The 25,684-nt window shown below is 43.8% G+C and overlaps 1 protein-coding gene across 3 annotated transcripts in view; it reads left to right on the top strand.

The window, feature by feature from the left end:
* The window catches only part of ZDHHC14 (zinc finger DHHC-type palmitoyltransferase 14), a 208,421-nt gene that overhangs the window by 136,466 nt on the left and 46,271 nt on the right, over positions 1–25,684 (top strand). The window contains exons 6-10 of one of the 3 annotated variants that reach the window (XM_040429367.1): positions 9,090–9,138; positions 10,885–10,987; positions 11,910–12,019; positions 12,277–12,379; positions 21,743–22,289. In XM_040429367.1, coding sequence (XP_040285301.1) covers positions 9,090–9,138; positions 10,885–10,987; positions 11,910–12,019; positions 12,277–12,379; positions 21,743–22,099 — 722 coding nt within the window. In that variant the 3' untranslated portion in view covers positions 22,100–22,289. Of the gene's footprint in view, positions 1–9,089; positions 9,139–10,884; positions 10,988–11,909; positions 12,020–12,276; positions 12,380–21,697; positions 22,290–25,684 lie in introns of those variants that run through there. The other 2 variants (XM_040429366.1, XM_040429368.1) reach the window with 2 other exon arrangements.

The raw sequence follows: 25,684 nt of genomic DNA, 5'->3' as shown, positions 1-25,684 counted from the left end.
ATATCTTTATCAGCGAAATTGCAGAAGGCCTCAATGGTAAGGTGTGTCTTTTTGCTGATGACACAAAGATTTGTAACAGGGTTGATGTTCCTGGAGGGATACACCAAATGGAAAAGGACTTAGGAAAACTAGAGGAATGGTCAAAAATATGGCAACTAAAATTTAATGTTGATAAGTGCAAGATAATGCACCTGGGGCGTAAAAACCCAAGAGCAGAATATACAATTAGTGATACAGGGATTTTGGGGTCATTATTTCAGAAGACTTAAAGGTAGGCAGACAATGTCATAGAGCAGCAGGAAATGCTAGCAGAATGCTTGGGTGTATAGGGAGAGGCATTACCAGTAGAAAGAGGGAGGTGCTCATGCCGCTCTACAGAGTACTAGTGAGACCTCATTTGGAGTATTGTGCGCAGTACTGGAGACCATATCTCCAGAAGGATATTGATACTTTGGAGAGAGTTCAGAGAAGAGCTACTAAACTAGTACATGGATTGCAGGATAAAACTTACCAGGAAAGATTAAAGGACCTTAACATGTATAGCTTGGAAGAAAGACGAGACAGAAGGGATATGATAGAAACTTTTAAATACATAAAGGGAATCAACAAGGTAAAAAAGGAGAGAATATTTAAAATAAGAAAAACTGCTACAAGAGGACATAGTTTTAAATTAGAGGGGCAAAGGTTTAAAAGTAATATCAGGGGGGCGTGGCTTCGGCATGGCGGCGTGAGGACGTGTATGAAGAGAGCTCCGTGACCAGATTCAGGAGAACACGCAAAGACTGCTCCCCTACTCGCCTTTCCTGGCCATGACTAAAGGGAGACGATCGAGGAATCAGCCTGCGGTCCCCCCTGAGCAATCCATCGGCCGCTTCCTCCGTTCCAGCCAGCAGGGAGGTTGTGACTCACCCACAATGGCCGCCGCTCCTCCGTCACTGCGCCCAGCAGCACCGCCGTTTTCACCAGCGCCGGCATTGGAGACCGCCCGGCCGCAAGATCGACACCTGGGGGTTGAGAGCACTTACCAAGCGGTCTCTGCAGTGAGTAGCCAGGTCGCCAGCCTGACTTCTTCATGGCGCCACGCTGCATCCTCCCAGCCAGACCCTGCAATTACCGCTAACCAGGCCGGTTCTGGGCCTATTGAATCGGAGGGCCTGCGTCCCGCTGCCGCTTCTCCCTATGAGGTAAACAGACACCCTGCCGAATCTAGGCAGCCTATGGACAGGGCCCCTGCCCACTTGGTGTCCCCTGTCACTACTTCCAAGGAGAGCCCTGTGGTAGATAAGACTCCTCCCTTGATGGCAGCTATTCCCACTCCAGGCCGCATGAGCCCGGTCCCAGCTACCCAGTCCCTTAGCCAAAACGTGCCGGCCATCTTCTCCACGCAGTTACAGCAACCAGAGGAGCCACTGGGGTCCCCTTTACCCCCACCCTCCATTGACCGCACGCTGGCAGAACTCTGGGAAATGATTAGGGCCCTACCCACTAAATCAGACCTGGAGGCTCAGTTGGCCCGTATTGAAAACAAACAGGCTCAAGCCCTGCAAGCTGTCCGGGATGACGTCCATCATCTGGATGACCGTTTATCCTCGCTAGAGCACCGCTATGCGGTTACCGCTTCCGTGGTTCATTCCCACTCAGAGTCACTATCTGCACATACTCTTCAAATGCAAGATTTCTCTCTACACCTCGACGACGTGGAAAATAGAGGCCGCCGGAATAATCTTAAGCTTCGCAACATCCCGGAGTCTGTTCCTAATGACCAATTACATTCCGTCGTGGTCAGCATCTTTAATTCAGTCTTGGACAATTCTCCTCAGACCAAAATTGAACTGGACAGAGTCCATAGGACTGCAGGACCCAGAAACCGTGATGTAGACAGACCGCGTGACGTCATATGCCGGGTCCATTTTTATACAGTCAAAGAAAGTATCCTGCGCAAGGCCTGGGAAAAGAAGGAGATTTACTTTGAGGATATACCAATCTCCATTCTGCCTGATGTATCCCGTCTGACCTTATCGATGAGAAGAATGGTCAGGCCCCTGTTGGAAGCAATCAAGGACGCAGGAGCATCCTATCGTTGGGGACATCCATTCCATATTATTGTCAGATACCCTAACGGCCAATCCATACAGGTCCGTTCTCTGGACCTCTCGGAAGTCCAGAGAGACCTGACTGAGTATTTTGCGACTAATATAACTCCCGAGAGCGACCCTCTTACCATATGGGAGGCCCATAAATGTTATATCAGAGGCACCTTTATTAAACTAGGGTCTCGTTTGAAGAAGGAAAGGGCAGCAAAGATATATACTCTCCTAGCGCGAATACACGCGATTGAACAGCAGCACAAGGAGACACTGGACTTGCAGCTGGGAGCGGAACTTACCCAGCTGAGGGACCAGATTCGCTCTTTGTGCCTTTCAAAAGCCAAAGCGACCTTGATTAAGTGCCGTAGACATTTCTATGAACACGGTAACAAACCAGGCAGAACCCTAGCACGTGCGTTACAAAAGACAAGGCTGCGATCCTTTGTCCCCCAGGTATCTCTCCCCTCCGGTAGAAAGACCTCTCTCCCGAAGGAAATAGCAGAAGCATTTAGATCCTACTACCATACCCTGTACAACCTTGACGACTCATCAATCCGTTAGCCCTGAATCCAGACCCTCAGTGAGAACGTATCTTGAATCAGCGGGTTTGCCATCTATGCCTCCAGAAGCGGTTTCTGACTTGGAGACACCCATATCACTGTCTGAGTTACAGGCAGCTATTAAGGACTCTCAGACAGGAAAGGCCCCGGGTCCAGATGGACTTAATCTTTCCTACTATAAACTGTTTAAGGACATTTTGCCTGTCCATTTTATAGCTGCCTTTAACTCATTGGATGGGGCCCGCACGCTTCCAAATGACACCCTTAGGGCACATATCACAGTAGTCCCCAAGGAAGGGAAGGACCCCTTAAGTTGCCAGAGCTACCGTCCCATTTCCCTGATCAATGTGGATCTAAAATTGTTTTCCAAAATACTGGCCACTCGCCTGTTACCTCATTTACAGAAATTAATCCACTTAGACCAAACGGGTTTTTTACCTCTAAGAGAAGCCCGCGACAGTACCACGAGAGCAATTAACATGATCTACCGTGCCGTTACTTCCAAGACTCCAACTTTATTCCTATCTACCGACGCCGAGAAGGCGTTCGATAGGGTCAATTGGGAATTTATGTTCGAGACCCTACGCTGTGTGGGTATGGGGGACAAAATGATGGCTCGAATTACTAACCTCTACTCCAACCCCTCGGCGGTGGTCAAGGTGAATGGTCAGTTTTCCATGCCCCTGTCCATCCGTAATGGTACGAGACAGGGCTGCCCCCTATCCCCTCTAATATTTGTGATTTGTCTAGAGCCGCTTCTGTGTCACATAAGGGGGAACCCCGATATTTCAGGACTACGGATTCATGAGACTTCGCACAAGGTTGCAGCTTATGCTGATGATCTTTTGTTCTTTCTTACCAACCCCAGAGTTACCCTTCCAAACCTTCTTCAGGAGCTTAAAATATATGCTCACTTCTCGAACTTTAAAATTAATTATCAAAAATCGGAGGCCCTAAACATAACCCTTCCCCCCTCCTTGGTTCAATCTATTTCAGAGAACTTTTCATTTAAATGGGCTCGTTCATCCTTGAAATACCTGGGGATTCTACTGACCCCCACACTTGCGGAGCTCTACCAGGTCAACTATCCACCCCTTCTTCGAACCATAAAAGCAGACTTGGACAGGTGGCATATTGGTATGTTCTCTTGGTTTGGAAGGATCTCTATTTTTAAAATGAATATCCTGCCAAAGATTCTATTTTTCTTCCAAACCCTACCGATTCACATCCCCAGACTCTTCTTCCACTCTCTCCTGAAAATGCTGACCCATTTTATATGGGCAGGCAAACCGTCCAGAATAGCCAGGTCAATACTTTTTCGTCCTAAGCTGGAGGGTGGTCTTGGGCTCCCTGATTTCCTTTCCTATCATAGGGCATCGCATCTTCTTAGGATAGTTGATTGGTGCCGACACCAGGCATATAAACAATGGGTCTCAGTTGAGCAGTCCTTCCTGTCTGCTCCATTGTCAGCCATTCCTTGGTTGTCCACCCAGGTCCCATTGGAGGCTCGCTTACACCCAACAATTGGCCCTTCCCTGAAAGCCTTAGCCAGCATTCAGAATCGCCCAGGTATTTCTCTATCCCCCTCTCCCATGTTCCCTATTTTCGGGAACCCTCAATTTCCCCCAGGGTTAGAGCGAGGTCCTTTCAAAGAGTTAATGAACTGCAACAAATTTAGAGCCCACCATTTGATTACCTCGGATCAATGGCTCACACCACAACAGATCTCGGAGTCTGTGGGTCTGCCTACCCTCAACCCCTGGCAATCTAGACAACTCACTCACTTTCTGTCTACACTTCCTCCTGCGTCTACATACATTCGTGCTAAGACAGATTTTGAGGCCCTCTGTGAACAGTCTGGAGTGACTAGACGTACCCTTTCCCGCACATATAGTCTGCGAACATCCCCCCCCCCCGGACCAACCTCCCCCTAATTTGATCTCCCAATGGGAAACTGATTTAGCAATAACTCTTTCTTCAGAACAACGGTTGAGGTTATATACATGTATTCACAAATCTTCTATGGCCAGTAATGTCCAGGAGGCGGGTTTCAAACTTATGTCACGTTGGTACAGGGTCCCAACTAGGCTCAACTCCATCTTTCCATCTACCTCGCCCATGTGCTGGCGTTGTGGCTCTGAGAGGGGTACATTATTACATGTATTTTGGTCTTGTCCCCTTCTCTCGGCATTCTGGGATTCTGTGTGGGGGATTATATCGAAATTTACTACATACACCCTCCCGAGGGAACCGGCCTTTTTCCTGCTCCATCAGTGCGAGATTCCTCTGTCATCCTACAACAAATCTGTGGTAAGACATTTGGTGAACGCGGCGAGAGCTTGCATCCCGTGCCTATGGAGGCAGTCTTCCGCTCCCTCCGTAGCAATGTGGATCAGTAGAGTCCAGGAGATTATGAGAATGGAGGATCTCACTTCTTCTTTGAGACACACAGAGAAAAGATTCTCTAAAACTTGGAGTCACTGGTTGATCTTCTATGAATCGGCTGAATGTAAGTCGCTATTGTTACCTGAGTGAAAGTAGGGTTTGCGATTGCTGTCCCCCTTTCCTTTACCCTTCTTCCCCTTTCCCCTTCTTCCCTCCCCTGTTTCCCCATCTTCGTGTCTACAATTTGTTTGTATTTCATTTACATAATTTTGTTCCACAGTTGTTTGTGGTTTCTCCCGAGTAGGGATATAGAATTCTACGACCCATTGATTGACATTTACTTTACCTTTGCTGTGATACTGAGATTTATTCAACATCTGTCTCGTTATTTGTCATGATTTGAGGTCATTTATTTTATTAATGCTATGATACTGAGATGTATTCAACATCAGTCTCATTGCTTATCATGCTTTGTTCCTTTGAAAATTTAAAATTAAAATAAAGAATTTATAAAAAAAAAAAAAAAGTAATATCAGGAAGTAGAGAGTAGTGGATGCATGGAATAGCCTTCCTGCAGAAGTGGTAGCTGCAAATACAGTGAAGGAGTTTAAGCATGCATGGGATAGGCATAAGGCCATCCTTCATATAAGATAGGGCCAGGGGCTATCCATAGTATTCAGTATATTGGGCAGACTAGATGGGCCAAATGGTTCTTATCTGCCGACACATTCTATGTTTCTATGCTGTTCACTATTCACGTAAAAAAATGAATTTTTTTATTATTATTAGTAGTATCAGTAGTAGTAGTCTCTTAATGTCTCCATACTGCTTAAAGAACACGTTTTCGGGTACCCCTTCAATCAAGTGTACAGGGGCCTGTGCTCCTATTTGAATGGAACGGGTCACACGAGCACCTCTGCTCCATTCATCTCTATGGGACTGTCAGCAACGCATAAGGACTCTGCTTTCTTTGGCAGATCTGTAGTGCTGAATGGAGCTGCAAGTGGGTATGTTTTAATACAACAGTGAAAGCAAATTTTGTACAGTGTTGGGAAATTAGTATGATATTAGCTTCTAAGTAAAGGTGGCCATATACATTAGATAAATGTTGGCTGGACAGGCCGACCATTTAATATGTATGAAGGCAGAGGTCACAATAGACCACTGTTCAGGCCATTTTACTCCCTTAAAAAAAAAAAGGCTCACACATTACATGACTTTTCCCTGCCATTCATTAGTTCAGTGCCCGCTGAGAATGGTGCCTGAAACAGCCTATAACAAAGCTCCTTACAGCAAGGAGCATTATTGGTTGGCTTCCCAGACCTTTCAGCACACTGCTGTGGAGGGAGAGCGCGATCTACATGTATAACTACCTGCGCACACCATCTGCACATGGCAGCTCTACCAGGACCCAGAGCACCATGTACAGGAACTACAGCAGTGCCTGCCCCACTACCGGTGAATGGCAGCGGTGCCTGCGGTTTCTACTCAGGATGAGCCCAGTAAGGTAGCTGCCCTTTTTGTGTGGTGAGGGGCACTGGGTAGAGTGTACACAGAGTATCAGTGCGAAGATGTTACACTATGTGAATTCATCCGTCATGTGGCGTATGGCCTTCAGTGAGTGTATGCTTTGACTAGGAGGAAAGGGCCTGCCCGTGGCACTGCCGTTTTGAAGTGGCCCTGTACATGTGGAGGGCAGTAGGTTTTGTGAGAGGAAGACAGTGGCAGAAAGGCCTGTGTCCTGCTGTGTGTGTATGACATGTCATAGGATCCACTGGTTTCAGAGCTTTAGTTTCCTGGAGTCAGGGCCCCCAAAGATGCCTGTAGTCCCCAGAGATCTCTGCAGCTGTATGCCACCTGTAACCGTACTCATTTATGACCTGTCTGACTTGTGTCTTAAATCCCAATACTAAAGTACAGGGATGTCGGGTGCAGTATATTTGACTGTACTTTATATTGGCTTATTAACTCAGAGGGGGAGGGTGATACATTTACATGGGGAAGTGATGCTGATTACTTGGGATTGTATTTTGGAGGGGGCTAAATGGAGGGGAGAGATGTTATTTAGACTAGTAATGGTTCCCCTGCATAAATACTTATTTCATAAGTATACATAAATCTTGGGGCATCTTCACACCACCGCTATTTATTTCTGTCCATTAGATGAGCAGAATGACCAACATAATGGAAGTGGCGGTTTGGGCACATAACTGAGTTGTACAGACTCCATGGACTATAATGGCATCTGTTCAGTTTCTGTTCTTGATTTGCCTTTTTACCAGACAGTCTTGCAAGCAAGGCTTTTATGTCTTGGCTTTTTGACAAAATCAGCAACAGAGACCCCGAACTGAGCCTCCAACGCAGATGTGAACAAGCCCTTAACATTATGTAAGCCTGTGTATTTATTTCTATTACTGCAACTTTCGTACCCTTCTCTGCTAAAAATGCTCCTCTAATATAAGAGAAGTATTTTTAATCTTCCAGTAAAAATTTTTTATGCAACCTGTGTGTGAGGGTGTTCTGACAGCAGATGTCAGAAGATCAGGCAGTTTATTTTCAGTATGCCTGATCCTTTAGCTTTCAAGGGAGATGAGCTGTTTGTAGAGGTGCCAGTGTTTTGTCCTCCTTTGCAAACACATGCATCTTTGGCCAAGTGTTCATTTATATAGGGGGGAGCGTTGTAAGGGCTCATGCACACTGCCATTGCAATTTGCGGTCCCTAATGCATGGGCAACATGTATGCGGATTCTGCAGACTGATCCAGACCTATTCAACTTTAATGGGTCCGTAATCCGTCCCCACTGTAAAAAAGTAGAACATGTTCTACTTTTTTGCAGTGCAGAGTCACGGAGAGAAACCCCACAGAAGCGCTCCGTAGTTCCTCCGTGCGGTTCTGTGCCTCTGTTCTGCACTGCACCTTCCTGATTGCGGACCCATTCAAGTAAATGGGTCTGCATCCGTGATGCGGTGAGCACACGGCCGGTGCCCACATATTATGGACCTGCTGTTTGCGGGCTGCAATACGGTCACAGCTGGGCAACGACCGTGTGCATGAGCTCTGTCAGCTCAATGTTCTTCACCTTCTTCCATTTTGATTTTGGATGTTTTTTTCAACATTTAAGTCACATTACTAGCTTGATACATTTTCTTCAAGTTTCTTCATGGCATCCTCCGGGAATAGTGAATGTATAGAGATGGTAAAATAGTATACATTTATCACAGTGTCAACCTCTTTAGTGCCTATGTAGCAGTTCATTTTCAGCAAACAGGAGATAAATTTAGAATGAAAAGGACCACTTAAAGGGACCCTTAACATGCAAATGAATGATCAACGTAACCGATAGATAATTGTGACCAGGGTTTTCAGTATGTTTCGGAAAACACTTGTAGAAGCCCCACAGAGAGCACAAGGTTAATGTTCAGGTCATGGGTTTCATTTTTCTCTGGGGAATGGATGAGGGGGCATGGCCGAATGTATCATTCCCCCCCACTATTGCTGACCTAGTGGGGGAATGCCCCTCCTGCAGCCAGTTGTCTTACAGCAAGACACTTCATACTGAGGAGAAGGAGGGTAGCGTGACTGAAGGCTCTCCTGTAAAGAGGATTCAAGTAAGTAGAGCAGGCTCACAGGAGCCCGCTCAGCTAAATCCTGGCATAGCCCATCTGTAAGTGCTGTGCTTGAATTTACCTAAGATCAGGGTGGAGGCAGGAGCAGTGATCTGTACAAAGTGCTCCACAGTACACACATACACCGCCAACATGTCAGCATGTACAACTGTAGTGGCAACTTCAGATGGCTATTTCTCTATTAAAAAACATTAATAAAGTATATTAGAAAAAAGAAATTTAGGACATTTAGAGCATTTTAAAAACCAATTTATTTTTTTTATTTTTTTTATAAAGTTTAGTTACTCTTTAAATGATTCTAAAAGTTTACTACAGCTTCACTGCTTCCACTTTTTTCAGTCCTGCTTCTGCTGAAATCAAGTGTAAATTGAATAATAAGTGTACAGTTTTGCTTTGTCCCTCTTATTTTTTTATTTTTTTTAATGTCTAGGCTCGCAACAATCTGGATTTCTCAATGCCTTAAAGGACAGCCCGGCAAGATATCCTTTACCTCAGTAACATGTAGTAAAGATTTACCCATGGAGTTTAAAAGAAGGGTTTATATATAATTTGCTTGTACTTGTATGAATTTTTTTTTTTCGTAGGCATCGATTTATTTGTGGTGTGTGTGTGTGTGTGTGTATATACATATCAGGGGTGGCCAACCCGCGGCTCTCTCGAGGCTGCATGCGTCTCTTTGCCGCTTCAAGTGGGGCACTTGCGGTGGAGATGGGAAGCAGCTGCGCAGCCTAATAGAGAACATGATATGTGCCGCTCTCGGCGCGTACCATGTTCTCTTCACTAGCACAGTGGAGAAGGAGGGAGTCCCTCCCTCTCCACTGTGACGCGGCTGCCACCAATGGGGTGATAGCAGGGAGGAGAAGGCGAGCGGTGTGTACTATTCATTGGTGGCTGTTCCGATCGGAGCCCCAGCAGTGTAATCCTGGGGCTCCGATCTGTTACCATGGCAGCCAGGACGCTACTGAAGCCCTGGCTGCCATAGTCGGCTCCCTGTTGCGGTGTGTACTATGCACAGGGCAGCAGGGAGAGTGTGAGATCCTATTCACCATAATAGAGCTCTATTAGGGTGAATAAGACAAGGGTTCTAGCCCCTAAGGGGACTAATAGTAAAAAAAAAAAAATATATATTTTTTTTTTGTACAAACAATAAAAAATAAACATATTACATATCACCATGTCCGAAAAAGTGTGAACTATTAAAATATTTTAAAAAAATAGTTTTTTTTTTTTTTTCTGGCTTTGTGTCCGTAAGGTTGGCCACCCCTGGTATATATATGTATGTGTGTGTGTATATGTGTGTATATATATATATATATATATATATATATATATATATATATATATATATATATATATATATATATATATATATTATTTATTTATTTATTTTTTATATTTATTATATGTATATAACCTCCACAGCAGCCGCCCCTCTCCTTAACAGTAATTTCCACAACACCCTGTCCCCTTAACAGTGACCTCTATAGCAGACCGCTCCCTTAACAGTGACCTCCACAGCAGCCTGCTCCCTTAACAGTGACCTCCACAGCAGCCTGCTCCCTTAACAGTGACCTCCACAGCAGCCTGCCCCCTTAACAGTGACCTCCACAGCAGCCTGCCCCCTTAACAGTGACCTCCACAGCAGCCTGCTCCCTTAACAGTGACCTCCACAGCAGCCTGCTCCCTTAACAGTGACCTCCACAGCAGCCTGCTCCCTTAACAGTGACCTCCACAGCAGCCTGCCCCCTTAACAGTGACCTCCACAGCAGCCTGCCCATTTAACACTGTCTATCCTTTAACGATGCACTGAAACATTAAATGAAATAGATGAAATATACCCGTGCGAAGCCGGGTCCTTCTGCGCAATATTCATATATTACTGCAGCTGGGGAATCTATTGTGACTTTTGTCAACTCCCTAATGTACGGACAGTTCACTGTTGTCTGAGGAATGAAGAAACTGAAGTTGATACTACTGGTAGAAATATCTGTTAGGGTGGTGTCACACACAGCTTTTTGTGGCAATTTTGATGGTTTTTTTGAGCCAGAAGTGGATCCAGCAGGAAGGAGACATACAGTATGTGTTTGCCCTTGATGTTTCCCAATCCGTCCCAACCCACTTCTGGCTTTGGCTCAAACAACTGTATAAAAAAAGCTGCGTGCCGTGCTGCACCACCCTTATGATGTTCCTTCACTAATGTGGATCTTCCTTGACTTCTATTTCACCGTCCTCGAAGCTGTGGTGTGTTTCTTTTCTGTTTGGTCAATTGTTGGCTTGTCCGGTTTCCACACATATTTGATCAGCTCAAATCAAACTACCAATGAAGATGTAAGTACAGGAATTGTGCTATAGAGTATTATTTCTTTAGTACTTATGTAGTAGCAACAAATGTGGTTGTGTGTTAAAGAGATTATATTACCCTGTAATATTACTACTAACCTTAGAGCTGGGATCATTCATGATGAGCATTAACCATTGTTTTGTGCTATGTAGAATAATATCAAAAGATCTTTTATTCCCCATGTTATCTCGATGGACTTTCTACCTTTGCATATTGCCAGTCTACTACTACCATACTACTACTCAGGGGTGTAGCTATAGGGGAAGCGGCTGCTTTGGGGCCCATCTAGGTGGGGGACTAAAAGATTTTCTTGTCAGGACCCTGTCAGCAGTGACACTGTAGGAAACGGACGGAGCGGCTGCCGGGCCTTGTTTGAGAGCACGATTGACTACCCTCAGGAGTCGGAAGTTGCTGGGAGAGGGGCCCATTCAAAAATTTGCTGTGGGGCCCAGTCATTTCTAGCTACACAACTGCTAGCCAGATATTAATACAGTGCTAAATGTTTTTGCTGGTCTGAGGGGAGGCGGGCGGGGTCGATATCCCTACTTTTCTTAGTTTCCACTCTATTCATCCCTGGCTTCTCCATCTGCTTAATTAGAATGTTTGATCCTGTAAAACCCAACCTGAAAGTTACTATTGAATAGTAATGTCTTAAGATGACCTGGTTTTATATTTAGACTTCTCTACATGAAAAATGCCACTTGCTGAAGTGAGACAACCCCTTTAATTATATCCTATATAAGCTCATGGTTTTCATGGTCAGCCAGTCTGGGACACAATATATTTGCTCGCCACACAGTATTTTACCTGAATACAGTCATCCAGATTCTAGTGAGCCTGTGCAGAATGTAAGATGAATTTGTAGCACTTCCCTTAGCAGTAAGTATTTTATCCTCCTTATAATTGCAGATTAAAGGTTCCTGGTCAAGTAAACGAGGGAAAGAAAACTATAATCCTTATAGCTATGGCAATATTTTCACGAACTGCTGCTCTGCTCTTTGTGGACCAATAAACCCAAGGTAAAGTTCTTGGAAGCCCTACCTGTGTCATTAGGCATGTTGCCTAGTAATACTAGCCTGGCTAAAGATGCCTTTCAACCCCCTTTAATGCGGCATGTTGCCTAGTAATACTAGCCTGGTTAAAGATGCCTTTCAACCCCCTTTAATGCGGACATGATTTCCATAGTTGTACTGGCCCTCCATATTTGTCACAGAAGCACAGCCTCTTTTTATCACAGTTTTGTCTATATAATTATTTTCTTATTCTTTGTTTTAAGCTTAATTGACCGCAGAGGAATTGTGCAAGCTGATATGGCACAATCAGTCACACCATCCAATGGATTGACTATGTATGGTTCTACTCAATCCCAGAGCAATATGGTAAGATAAGCTAAGTATTAAGTCTTTCAGAAAAGCTGAGCGTTACGTGCTGGATCTCGTTTTAAAGGGTTTTAGACTTGAATCTATAGTACAGCTAACTACTGCAGCCGGAGAGCAGTCTAAGATAGTGTGCTTCATCTGATGGGGCTATTGTATTGACTGGCAGGCCATCCTGGGATGCTGTGCCATTTTACAACTATACAACACATGTTCCGAATCCCAAAATTGCTAAGTGTCAAGAAACAAAGCAAATAACATAATAAAAAGGCCGACAGGATTGTGTGACCACACAGATGTGCTGCTGTACTTGTGGATTTCATATCCTTTACGTGAGCATGCAGACCTGCTCTGATTTCTTTAGCCTAGCACACATCTTCCCACTTTTTTCTCAGTTTTGTGAACCTGTAGAATTATTGTATTTTCACTTATAATGAACATGCAGTATTAATTTATTTTTGTATTCTTTATTTTTCATTAAGATAATGCACACTTACAATCAGTGACATTTTGTAGCATGTGTACGATTTTGTCACAAAAACATGTGAAAACTTTACAATTTTGTCATAAAACAGGTATAAACGTTGTACTTAGTTTACATGTAGATCATACATTATCCTAGCGTCTCCATGTCTTCCCCTCCTTCGAAGAGGATGAGGGCCACGACATGAAGAAGCCAAGAACTGAGAGAGGGGGAAAGAAAAAAGGGTGGGGGGGGGAGAGGATAGATGGATATCCATAAGGTATCTGAGTTACCAACATAGCATATTTAAAATGTCTTCTTGCACACATAAAGTGTTTTAGGAGTTTTCCTGTTGCCTTTGAGCCTGAAACTGCTTCCATGGTGCCCATAGTTTAATATACCTATCATTGGTTCTGTTAGCTCTTCAAAAAGGCTGATTTGGTTCGTTTTTGAGAGCCATTCCTGGAATGACGGAGGCTCTTTACTGAGCCAGTGAATAGGTATGAGGGCTTTTAGCCGCTGCTAATATGAGTGAATAGGTTTTTCTTTGGTAGGTAGGATGGGCTTGGCCTTGCCAAGACAATTTGATCAAGTTTGAGGGTGAAGGAGGCTGAGCAGACCTTTTGGATAGTTTCCTCAATCAGTTTCCAATATGCGGTAATAAGTGAGGCACTCATACCATATATGGGACAAGGAGCGAACATGTGTCTCAAATCTCCAGCATTCCCTGGATTGCGATAGATTGTGTGTATAGAGCTAGTCTGGGGTTCTGTACCACTGGGTTAGTAGTTTTGTAATGGTTCTCTTGTAACCTGGTGCATGTCGAGAAACCATGTGATGTACGAAGAATAGCTTTTATCTCCTCATCTGTTAGTGTAATGTTTAGCTCCCTCTCCCAGGAGTAGAGGAATGCTGATTTAAAACAAGCTTGTGGGGCGATAAGTGGAGAGTAGAGTTTGCTTACTTTCCTCTGTGCTGGTAGACCTACTGATAAAATGGTTTCAAATGTCGTACGTTGTCTTTTAAAGGAAAAGGCCTGTAGGAACCTCTCTGCTACTCTCTTGAAATGTGCTATATGAAGTGAGTTAGAGGGTGCATGCTGCAATATATTTTGTAGTGTTTCTTGTGATGGCATCACATTAGAATGGAAGAGATCAATAATAGCGATATCTCTAAGCTGTTTCCAAAAATCCGCATAAGACGAGTTGATGCTAGTTACAACAATAGGGAGTAGGCTCGAGGGGAGCTATGGAGACAGGGAGAGTGTCGGAGCATCCTTCAAGGATAACCAGACTTGACATATGGAATTTCAGTAGTGGGTCAAGGTCTGCGCGTCTAGGAGTGCCTGCTGTCGGCCACCATAGGGTTTTCTGCAATGAGGAGCCTAGAGAATGTTGTGCCATAATCTCCAAATCCAATGGTTTGCTAGGCTTGATCAGCTCCAACCATCTGTTTAAATGTATAGCTTTATAATAAGATGCGATGTCAGGTAGGCCCATTCCCCCATAAGTCTGTTTTATCAGCAGAGTGTAGGGCAATCTGGGCCTGCCTCTTTTCCAGACAAATTTAGAGAACATAGATCGAATAGAGCTGAAGAAGCTGACTGGTATCATTGTGAGTGTATATAATATTTTCGGGATAATGTATGTCTTTAGAAGATTCTTGCGCCCCATCCGCAGTATTAATTTTATTACAATATAAATAATTTTATTTACAGCTTAAGATGACCTTAAATCTTAATGTGTACATTATGGTCATAGAGTTGATCAGATGACTTATTTTTCTATTCCCACTTAAAATGGGAATCTTCCTCAAAGTGGAGTTAGAGTTTACAATGTGTATGAAGATCCTTATGTTCATTTTGTTAAGTGTTTCTTAGCAGCAACAGAACAAAGTTGTGTGGGGTGGACAATGTCTTTTTCTTTCTTTTTTTTCTTCCCCCTTCATTTGATACAACACATTGACATTTTAGGCCTCTTTCACACTTGCGTTGTCCGGATCCGTCGTGCACTCCATTTGCCGGAGGTGCCCGCCGGATCCGTAACACCGCAAGTGAACTGAAAGCATTTTAAGACAGATCCGTCTTCAAAATGCGTTCAGTGTTACTATGGCACCCAGGACGCTATTAAAGTCCTGGCTGCCATAGTAGTAGTGGGGAGCAGGGGAGCAGTATACTTACCGTCCGTGCGGCTCCCGGGGCGCTCCAGAATGACGTCAGGGCGCCACATGCGCATGGATGACGTGATCCATGCGATCATGTCATCCATGCTCGTGGGGCGCCCTGACGTCATTCTGGAGCGCCCCGGGAACCGCACGGACAGTAAGTATACTGCTTCCCCACTACACTTTACCATGGCAAACAGGACTTTAGTGTCCTGGCAGCCATGGTAACCATTCAGAAAAAGCTAAACGTCTGATCCGGTAATGCGCCGAAACGACGTTTAGCTTAAGGCCGGATCCGGATTAATGCCTTTCAATGGGCATTAATTCCGGATCCGGCCTTGCGGCAAGTGTTAAGGATTTTTGACCGGAGCAAAAAGCGCAGCATGCTGCGGTATTTTCTCCGGCCAAAAAACGTTCCGGTCCGGAACTGAAGACATCCTGATGCATCCTGAACGGATTTCTCTCCATTCAGAATGCATTGGGATAATCCTGATCAGGATTCTTCCGGCATAGAGCCCCGACGACGGAACTCTATGCCGCAAGTGGGAAAGAGCCCTTAGTCTTCAGTTTCTAAATTACACTAGAGAAATTAAGAGTAATCTGTCACCGTTTTTTTTTGGTGTCCAACTCAGAACTATGGGCAAGATAAACTAGTGACAGGTTTCCTTGGCAAATTTGTTGCCAAAATCTGGTATTGAATATCTCCAGTGCATGCCAATGAGTCCCCATATTCATGAGCTCCTGGCTCTCCCCACCCTTCTGCCTCTTATTCATATGGGGAAAAACTGTAAGTCAGAGGCAGGAGGGTGTGGAGAGCCGTGAGCTCATGAATATCAGGACTCATTGGCATGGCATGTGCTGGAGCTGTTAGAACCTAGCAGCAGAAACCGGTGACAGATTCCCTTTAAAGACCTGTAGGCAGAAATAGGCTTTCTGTTTAGTTTGATAAATCATTAGCCCGCTCATCCAGTATGTATACCTCTACAGGAGTCTGGGCAGAACTTCCAGTTTAGGTGATTCCACTATCCACAGCATCTTTCAGCGCCATAAAGTAGTGAGTCTCTGAAATTAGTCACCTGCCTGCCACTGAGATACACAGAACTTACTGTTTAAAGGGAATTTTCATGCTTCATGTATTGATGGTAGTATAAATATGAGGCACACAGAATATTCTTTGCAATTTAAAGGTAATTTTATTAAGAGGTTCATGATCCAGTTTATAGAAAATTAAATGCTGCGTAACCTCTATCCATATATGAGCTGGACAATCCTGATATGCCTTCATCCCTGACCACAGAAACCCCAAGCCACTGAAGAAGGTCCCTAAGGACCAAAACGTCCGGCTCATATATGGATAGTGGTTACGCAGCATTTAATTTCCTATAAACTGGATCGTGAAAGCCACTAAATAAAATTGCCTTTAATTTGCAAAGAATATTCCATGTGCTGCATATTTATACTACTGTTGGATGACTGTTGGGTCTTTGCTGGTAACAGGAAGTGCAAAGCAGTGTGCGGTACTCCATTCTCTAATATACTGGCTCCATGTATTCATGACCTATCTTTAGAAGAGATCATCAGTTTCAAATCAGGGGCGTTCTGACACCTTGCTCCCCCACCGATCAGCAGTTTCCTTCAGCCTATGGCACTGGAACTGAAACTCTGATTGGGAAGGTCCATTCAAAGTGTAGTGGCCATGCCAGTTTACTGCAGCTGAACTCCCTTTCAGTTCATAAAAAATCATTTATATTTTCATCACTTTTCTGTTCCAGCACCACAGCCCTTGTCTCCACCCAACCGGAAGTGATGAAGGTCCCATTTTTGATCACATGACTTCTGCAGTGAGTAATTATGCGTGCAAGAAAGGCATGTCAATGGCAGTGACGTGCTGTCCTTGAAAAGGTGACCTATGAGTCCTCTGACTGCAGCAGCCATGTGACCAAGAATGACATGCCACCACTTATGGTCCCTAGTAAGATGGAAGCTGTGGAGCTGAAACATTCATAAGTGATGGTGTTTTTTGTTTTTTTGTCACTTTGATTTTGCTGCCTGCCATTAACTTTTTAGTTATATTGGAGAACACCTTAACACCTTGTTCACATTTTCCGTTTTCTTAATTTTTCTAATTATATTGAGAGAGAGTTTATATTTTGGTCTCCTATTACTAAATGGGTTTCCCAAGATGGTAAATGGTCCTTTTTTAAACTAAATGACGGCAGAAAATTATTCTTTCTGATTTATTCTACAATATCTTTATTGGACACATGGTTATAATTTAGACGTTTTCCACTTGCTGCACTACCTTTTAATATATCCCTGTTACAACTGGGAAAACCATATATTAAAAAAAATGCTAAGCTAATTTCACACAGTTATGTTCAGTTGGGAAATACGCTTATGTGACAGCCGCATTTCCTCATATAATGCCATGAGTACAGCAATGGACAGGCAGGAACTCGCAGCATCATAAATCATGATGCTGTGAGTGGAGGTCAGAGGAGCAGTGTTTGGTCCAGGAAATGCATCTATTACATGAAGTGTTTTTCTTGGTCTGAATACTCTCGTGTGCTCGTACACTTAATGTGATGGTTGAATTAGTATGCTGCAAGCATGGACATCAGCTCTAAAGTATATTTTGCCTGCTATTTGTCACCGAACAAAACCAATCAATGCCAATACAGCAAGATAAGTTCATTTTTGTGTTGCTGCAAGCCGTGTCGGAGAATGGCTTCAGCAATTTCTTTCAGCTGACAGATCATTAGCTTAGAGCTGGAAAGACCCGATGCTCTTTCACCTATTTATACTGTGATGTGAGAATCTGTGCCAGGCAGGCAAATTGATTGCTGGGTAACAATTTATCATTTTGTGGTACTTCTAGTATTAATGTAAGATTTTACAAATGAATTGGTACTATAAAGCCCTATACAGTGGTTTTAGAAGAAATCTTATTAGCCGGTCTATGTAGTTTTGGACTGTTGCTCTACTTAAAGACCTGTCTTCTCTCCTGACACTTGTTTCAGTAAACACCAAATTGTAACATCAGCTTTGTTGTTTCCATTACTCTGCTCCGTTATAGGAGCAGAAAAGCGAAAATAACAGATGCCGGATTCAGCTCATAACTGACCTGAATGGAGCCAAACTCATCCTAGTAACTTTTAGGCCCCGTTTCACACAAGCAAGTTTTCCGCGCGGTGGCAATACATGACGGGAATGCACACATCAGTTCTACTTTGCATGAAAAATCGCAGCATGTTTTATATTCTGCGTTTTTCATGCAGCCCTGGCCCCATAGAAGTGAATGTGGCGTAGTGAAAAACGCATTGCATCCAGAAGCAAGTGCAGATGAGATGAGTTTTTAACTCATGGTTGCTACGAGATGTTGTTTGTAAACCTTCAGTTTTTTATCATGTACGTGAAAAACGCATTGCACTTGCGTGGAAAAAACTGCACGCAGTTGCAGACAAAACTGACTGGACTTGCTTGCAAAATGGTGCGAGTTTCACTGAACGCATCCGGAGCCAATCAGTCACGCTCGTGTGAAAGAGGCCTAAAGGAGTTCTGTTCGGGAGCCGGCTTTTTTTTTTTTAGCAGAGAAAATAATTTCTGCAGACAGGATTTTTCTGTCCACCGTTTTTGACAGAATATGTAAGGCTTCCTTTACACTGTATCTTACATTATATTCAGTAGTACTGCTAGGTATCTCAGGGTTTTCAAAGTCTGCTGCAATGGATGTGGTCTAAAAAGGAAGTGGCAAAAATACTAAACTCAATACTCCAATTTTCTGTCTTCAAAAAAACCACACATCTTGATGCAAGCTTCTTTTGTTTATAACTTTGAGGTCATAGCCCACGCTTGCAAAAACAGTGGGTGGTGCTTGTCCTAGCAGTTATCAGTATGTACACACCTAGCAGGCATAGATTTCAGTTCTGGCACATGGACAGCTTTCATCTTTACAGGTTAAGGCCGGTGTATAAAATGTCTGTCCTAAAAAACATAAATTTACATCTCCCTTCATAGAAATTTCCAAAAAGCTTGCACCATTTTCCCAAGTGCTTACAGAAGACGCTGCTGCTATAGCTCCTACTTTTTATTTTTATTTTTTTAATTAATATTATAAATGGCTTCTTTAATAGTTGGTTATGTATTATTGTGACATTCAGTGTTAACAAAAGCATACATTGTTTTTCTGTTCTGTCTTGGGGTGCACTGAATACACTTCTAGACAGTAGTCCTAAATAAAAAAAAATTATAAAAAAAAAAATCTGGACAGTTAAACCCTTGAGTTTAACTTATATCATCACCCTCTTTGCCCTTGTACTGAGTGATGTGAGATTTAAGCAGCAGGGGAGGGGGACGCTGAAATGCTAGGTGGGTGGGCGCCTTTAAGAGTGCTCATTTAATTTATATATGCCTATGATTATTTTTTATATTTATTAGTAAGTACACAGTCAAAGCTGAGCGGCTGCGTTCAGACTGCTGTATTGCAGCCACATTTTAGTGTTCATATTGGATCTACGGTTCAAGTGAACTATGAAGATCTAGGTATGGTTCACTTTGAACCGTTGGGATCCAGGTGTTGTGGCTTTACTATGAACACTTAAATGTAACCATGGTATAGACATTTGAGTCTCACACATTACAGTTTACAACCGTATTTGCCATCAGAAGTGGATACACAGAACAGGTCTATATCTTGATATTTCCCTTGTGCTAGGGATTCCGCTTTGGTTTAATATATTCACACATTTGTTACATTTACTTGCCTCCAAACCAACCTCATTCAGATAAATGGAACTGATATTCAGCAATAATTTTGCCATGTCTGAATATACCGTACACTTTGGCTTTCAAATACTGGTGCTTAAGACTACTTTCACACTTGCGTTAGGTGCGGATCCGTCTGGTATCTGCACAGACGGATCCGCACCTATAATGCAAACGCTTAGATCCGTTCAGAACGGATCCGTTTGCATTACCATGAACAAAATGCAAACGGATCCGTTTTGACTTTACATTGAAAGTCAATGGGGGACGGATCCGTTTGAAAATTGAGCCATACTGTGTCAACTTCAAACGGATCCGTCCCCATTGACTTACATTGTAAGTCTGGATGGATCCGTTTGCCTCCGCACGGGCAGGCGGACACCTGAACGCTGCAAGCTGCGTTCAGGTGTCCGCCTGCTGAGCGGAGCGGAGGACAAACTGAGCCAGACTGATGCATTCTGAGCGGATCCGCATCCATTCAGAATGCATTAGGGCTGGACGGATCCGTTCGGGGCCGCTTGTGAGAGCCTTCAAACGGAACTCACAAGCGGAGCCCCGAACGCTAGTGTGAAAGTAGCCTAATACGTATCTGAATCTGCAATATGTGAATCGGGCCTTTTTGTGAATAATAATTTTGGTGGATCTTAAATCAGGATCTTGGGAACACCTAACTGGTGTGTAAGCTGGGAGTCTTTTATCTTGGGCTGTCTTCAGATCTGCATTGGAGGCTCTGTTAAGATGCCTTGATTATCTGGTAAAATGCTGAGCTGGACACAAATAGTCCATGGGCTGTGTCTGCCACCATTCATGCTCATTTGACAGATCAAGCACTTCTGTTATTTTTATTCTTCTGCTCCTATAATGGAGCAGAACACAGGGAATATTAGCGCAGATGTCGGCACTAAGGCTGGGTTCAGACCTGAGCGTATTTGATATGCGCGTTTAACGCGCGTTTTTGTCGCACGTTTTTATGCTTGTTTTTTGCAATAGTAAACGCGCGTTTGACGCGCGTTTGTGTGATTGACTGCAGTGTCCTATGGCCACAAACGCGCGTCAAAACGCCCCAAAGAAGCTCAAGAACTTGTTTGAGCGTAGGGCGTTTTTCAGCGCGTTTTTCAGCGCGTTCAAATGCGCTGTAAAACGCTCAAGTGAGAACCAGGGCCATAGGGAAGCATTGGTTTTCATGTGTTGAGCGTTTTAAAGCGCGTTTGAACGCGCTGTAAAACGCTCAAGTGTGAACCCAGCCTAATAGTTGCACTGCCTTAAAGGGTATGTCCTAGTGCAACATTGTATCCCCTCTCCACAGGCTTGTATCTCTGGCAACCCAGTAGAGTTGAATGGAGCGGAAGCACACGCGTGTGTGCCACTCTTCACATGAGGAAACACTGTCCCACTTCTAGTGAATGGCAGGGCCCCAGCAATCAGTCCACCGTCCATCAGACACTTATCTCCTGTCCTATGGATAGGGGATAAGTTGTTGTCATGGGACAACCCTTTTAAATCCGTAAAATAGAATCTGAACCTTTTCTAAAACCACAAAGTTGCAACAGCGCTTCTTGTAGCACTTTGCACCTTCACATTTCATCTGCTCTGCTTTTCCAGTATGCAGAGTAGGAATCCATACTCTGGAAAGACTGAAATGAGAAGGCTTAGAGCACTCCGAGAAGGGCTGTAGCACATTTGTAGTTTTAGCAAAGGTTTAGGTCTTCTTTTAATGTTTCAGTAACACTAGATTGATCCCAGCATTGCCTTAAGAACCAATATTGTATGTCTTTTGAAAGCTAATTCTAACTCTTCTGTATTTTCTCTTCATACCTTTTATTCTCCCTTTTGATTTGCCTACCTTCACATCTGCCCTTCTTTATTTTTGTTTTCTTTGAAATGCCCTTTATTTTCATATTTGTATTCCTCCATACCCCTCCGTTCTGCAGTGTGACCAAGACCAGTGCATTCAGAGCACCAAATTCGTTTTGCAGGCTGCAGCCACACCACTTCTGCAGACTGAGCCTACAATAACGACTGATGAGCCACCACTGCCTGGGAAGACTACCATAAATGCACCATGTGCTCCTTTAGCGCTTGGCCAGCCAACACCACCATCTTCAATGCCAAATCTGAACTCAGAAGCTGTTTTAACAGACATGATACCCTTAAAAGAGGACATTGGAAACCATCAGTTCCTAACACCAGATGAAGCACCATCACCACCAGGAATGCTGCCAGCAAACAGCCCTGTGACTCACAGCCATACCATGCATGTCCTAAACCTTGTCAGTCAAGACTCTTTGCATGAAGACTCTGTGCGTGGTCTTGTAAAGCTCAGCTCTGTCTGACCAACTCTGACACTACCCATCAAACTTAATGCACAAAGGTCAAACCCTGTGATAAGATTGAACTCTGATTATGAAATATGCCCACTGTACAGTAACACAGTGGCAAAAAGTTATTTCGGCAGTTATCTCCATTTTACCAAAATGGTTAACTTTTTTTTTTTTTTTTAATTACCTCATTCTGCCTCATATAAAAAAAATATTTTCATGAGTTACTCAGATGGATTTGTAGAAATGGCTGGAATGTCCTGTAAATAAGGGAACACAGCAGGATATCTGTGTTCTGGTCGCAGTGCGTTCATCTGCTTGTCGGATTCTCCATATGTATACGTTAATACTATTTTGGATTCTTCCTAACCAGTGCAAATCCAGTGGATTTCAAAAGTTAATTTTCTGGAACATCTTTCAGCCATTTGCCAAGCATCTTTGTTCTAAATATCAAAACAACCTGCACGGTGTTCCAAGAATGGCAAGGTCATGTTCCAATTATGTCCATTTCCCAAGATACAGTGCCGCATTGTTCGTTTGGTATGGATATACATGTTTTTTTTCCTTTTTAGGTTATTTGGTTAAAGGGAATCTGTCAGATACTTTTAGCATTTTAAGCTATCACCATCGCTATGTTCACTAAAGTACCTTATTTCCAGCAGTCTTCTTTTTACTTCGTTTTGTCCTTTTGATATAAAAGCGCTTTTCATGATATGCTAATGAGGGTCCAAGGTGCCCAGAGGGGCGTTTTTTTCCCTCTCCGGTGCCCAGTGACGCCCCCCTGCAGTGCCCAAGAACGCCTCCTGATTCTGAAATAACCTCCCACAGCCCCGGCAAACGGTTCCACCCCCTCCCCATGTCAGTCTACCTTCTAGAAATGTCCCGTCCTTCTTCCTGTCGGCGGCCAGAAAACTCGCGAAGGTGCAGTACCGCCTGCGGCCTGCGCGATCATCAACCTCCTCAGGGCAACAGTGCTCAGGTTACATCACTGGGCTCGGCGCATGCCCAGTGAGACTTTTGAGGCTGTTGCCCTCAGGAGGTTGATGATCGCGCAGGCGGTACTGCGCCTGCGCGAGTTTTCTGGCCGCCGACAGGAAGGAGGACGGGGCATTTCTAGAAGGTAGACTATAACATGGGGAGGGGGCGGAACCGTTTGCCAGGGCTGTGGGAGGTTATTTCAGAATCGGGAGGCGTTTTTGAGCACTGCAGGGGGGCGTCACTGGGCACCAGAGAGGGGAAAAAACGCCCCTCTGGGCACCTTGGACCCTCATTAGCATATCATAAAAAGCGCTTTTATATCAAAAGGACAAAACGAAATCAAGTAAAAAGAAGACTGCTGGAAATAAGGTACTTTAGTGAACATAGCGATGGTGACAGCTTAAAATGATAAAAGCAGGTGACAGATTCCCTTTAAATTTAAGAGAATTGGGAAAAGGCACATTTTCATTTTTATTTTTTTAGTACATTGTACCTATTTTTTCTTTCTGATAATAAAGGGCTTTTGTTGTTAAATGACAATGCATCAAGTTAGTCACTTGTAAAAGTTTTTAGGTATGATATATGCCATCACACTTTCTTCCCAAATATGTGCTAAGACATCAAATAAAGTAACCTTCTGTTTTCTTAAGTCTCTGGTGAATTCTATAAACATCGATAAGCGTTTTCCTTTGCATATTCAATTTACATATTGAAGTAAGATTTGTAGTTAAAGGTTTCTTGTAAATGACTCAGTTTGAGGAATAGTCATGTACATTTTTTGACAGAATACAGTGTTTTAAATAAAGGCATTGTTATAAAACTGTACATCTTTGAATAATCTCTGACTGGTCATGGTTTATGAGTAGGTGATATAAGTATATACATACAGGAGCCAACTTAGGAGACCCATACAGTGGGACTGAGAACCAGCCCTCATATTGTACTTGGGCATCCAGATCTTCTCAGTGGGCTGTGCTGTCCTACACTGCTTACCTGTTAAACATGCCTATTTTGATGAGACCAGCCAACAGTCTTATATGTACTGGGCTGTGCCAACAGATGATGTCGAGAGGGGGTTGCAGGGGTAGAGGATAGGGCCTTATTCTCCCGGAAGACAAGGCACCATGTGTATATGATGGTAGGGAGGAATAGCTTTTCTGGGATTTTATTACTGGTAACCTATCCTCAGGATAAGTAATGATATCATAACGGCGAGGGTCACCCGGGACCGCCGCCGATCAGCTGGTTGAAGAGAAGTCTTATACACTTGAATAGGAAGGAACAGGCCCATTGAAGTGAATAAGTGGGCCTGTAATTACACCTGCTTGCTGCTACGATGTCAACGGAGAGCAGGTAAAGAGTGAAAGGAAGGCTGCACTTGCACGGAGCGCAGACTTCTCCAACCAGTTGATTGGCAGCGGACCTGTCCTGAGGATAGGTCATCAAAATCCCGGAAAACCACTGTCTCCTTATAGTAGGTCGGATTGAGTACAAACCGTAATGATTCTACTGTATATTTGACTAATGATGTTTGTGGCTTTATTTAGAGGTCCCGTGCTATACAGATTACATAGTTTATAAGGCTGAAAAGACTTCGGTCCATCTAGTTCAGCCTTGACCTGCATTGCTAATCCAGAGGAGGGCAATAAACCCCATGAGGTGGAAGCCAATTTTCCTCATTTTAGGGGGGAAAATTCCTTCCTGACTCCAATTTGGCAATCCGAATAACTCCCTGGATCATCAACCCTTCTCCAGAATTCTTGTAACTGTAATCTGTAATATTATTACACTCCAGAAATACATCCAGGCTCCTCGAACTTTTAGTGAATTCACCAACACCTCAGGCAGAGAGTTCCATAGTCTCACTGCTCTTACTGTAAAGAATCCTCTTCTGTGTTTGTGTAAAAACCTTCTTTCCTCTAGATACAGAGGATGTCCGCTCGTCACAGTCCTGGGGATAAGTGGATGATGGGAGAAATCTCTGTACTGCCCCTGATATACACTGATCAAAAAAATAAAGGGAACACAAAAATAACACATCCTAGATCTGAATTAATTAAATATTCTTCTGAAATACATTGTTCTTTACATAGTTGAATGTGCTGACAACAAAATCACACAAAAATAAAAAAATGGAAATCAATTTTTCAACCCATGGAGGTCTGGATTTGGAGTCACACTCAAAATTAAAGTGGAAAAACACACTACAGGCTGATCCAACTTTGATGTATTGTCCTTAAAACAAGTCAAAATGAGGCTCAGTAGTGTGTGTGGCCTCCACGTGCCTGTATGACCTCCCTACAACGCCTGTGCATGCTCCTGATGACGTGGCGGACGGTCTCCTGAGGGATCTCCTCCCAGACCTGGACTAAAGCATCTGCCAACTCCTGGACAGTCTGTGGTGCAATGTCACGTTGGTGGATAGAGCGAGACATGATGTCCCAGATGTGCTCAATTGGATTCAGGTCTGGGGAACGGGCGGGCCAGTCCATAGCATCAATGCCTTCGTCTTGCAGGAACTGCTGACACACTCCAGCCACATGAGGTCTAGCATTGTCTTGCATTAGGAGGAACCCAGGGCCAACCGCACCAGCATATGGTCTCACAAGGGGTCTGAGGATC

This window comes from Bufo bufo, chromosome 4 (genome assembly GCF_905171765.1).
Source record: "Bufo bufo chromosome 4, aBufBuf1.1, whole genome shotgun sequence".
NCBI classification, from domain to species: domain Eukaryota; kingdom Metazoa; phylum Chordata; class Amphibia; order Anura; family Bufonidae; genus Bufo; species Bufo bufo.
The sequence above is the reverse complement of the archived record's forward strand: the minus strand, read 5'-3'. Positions and strand labels throughout refer to the sequence as shown.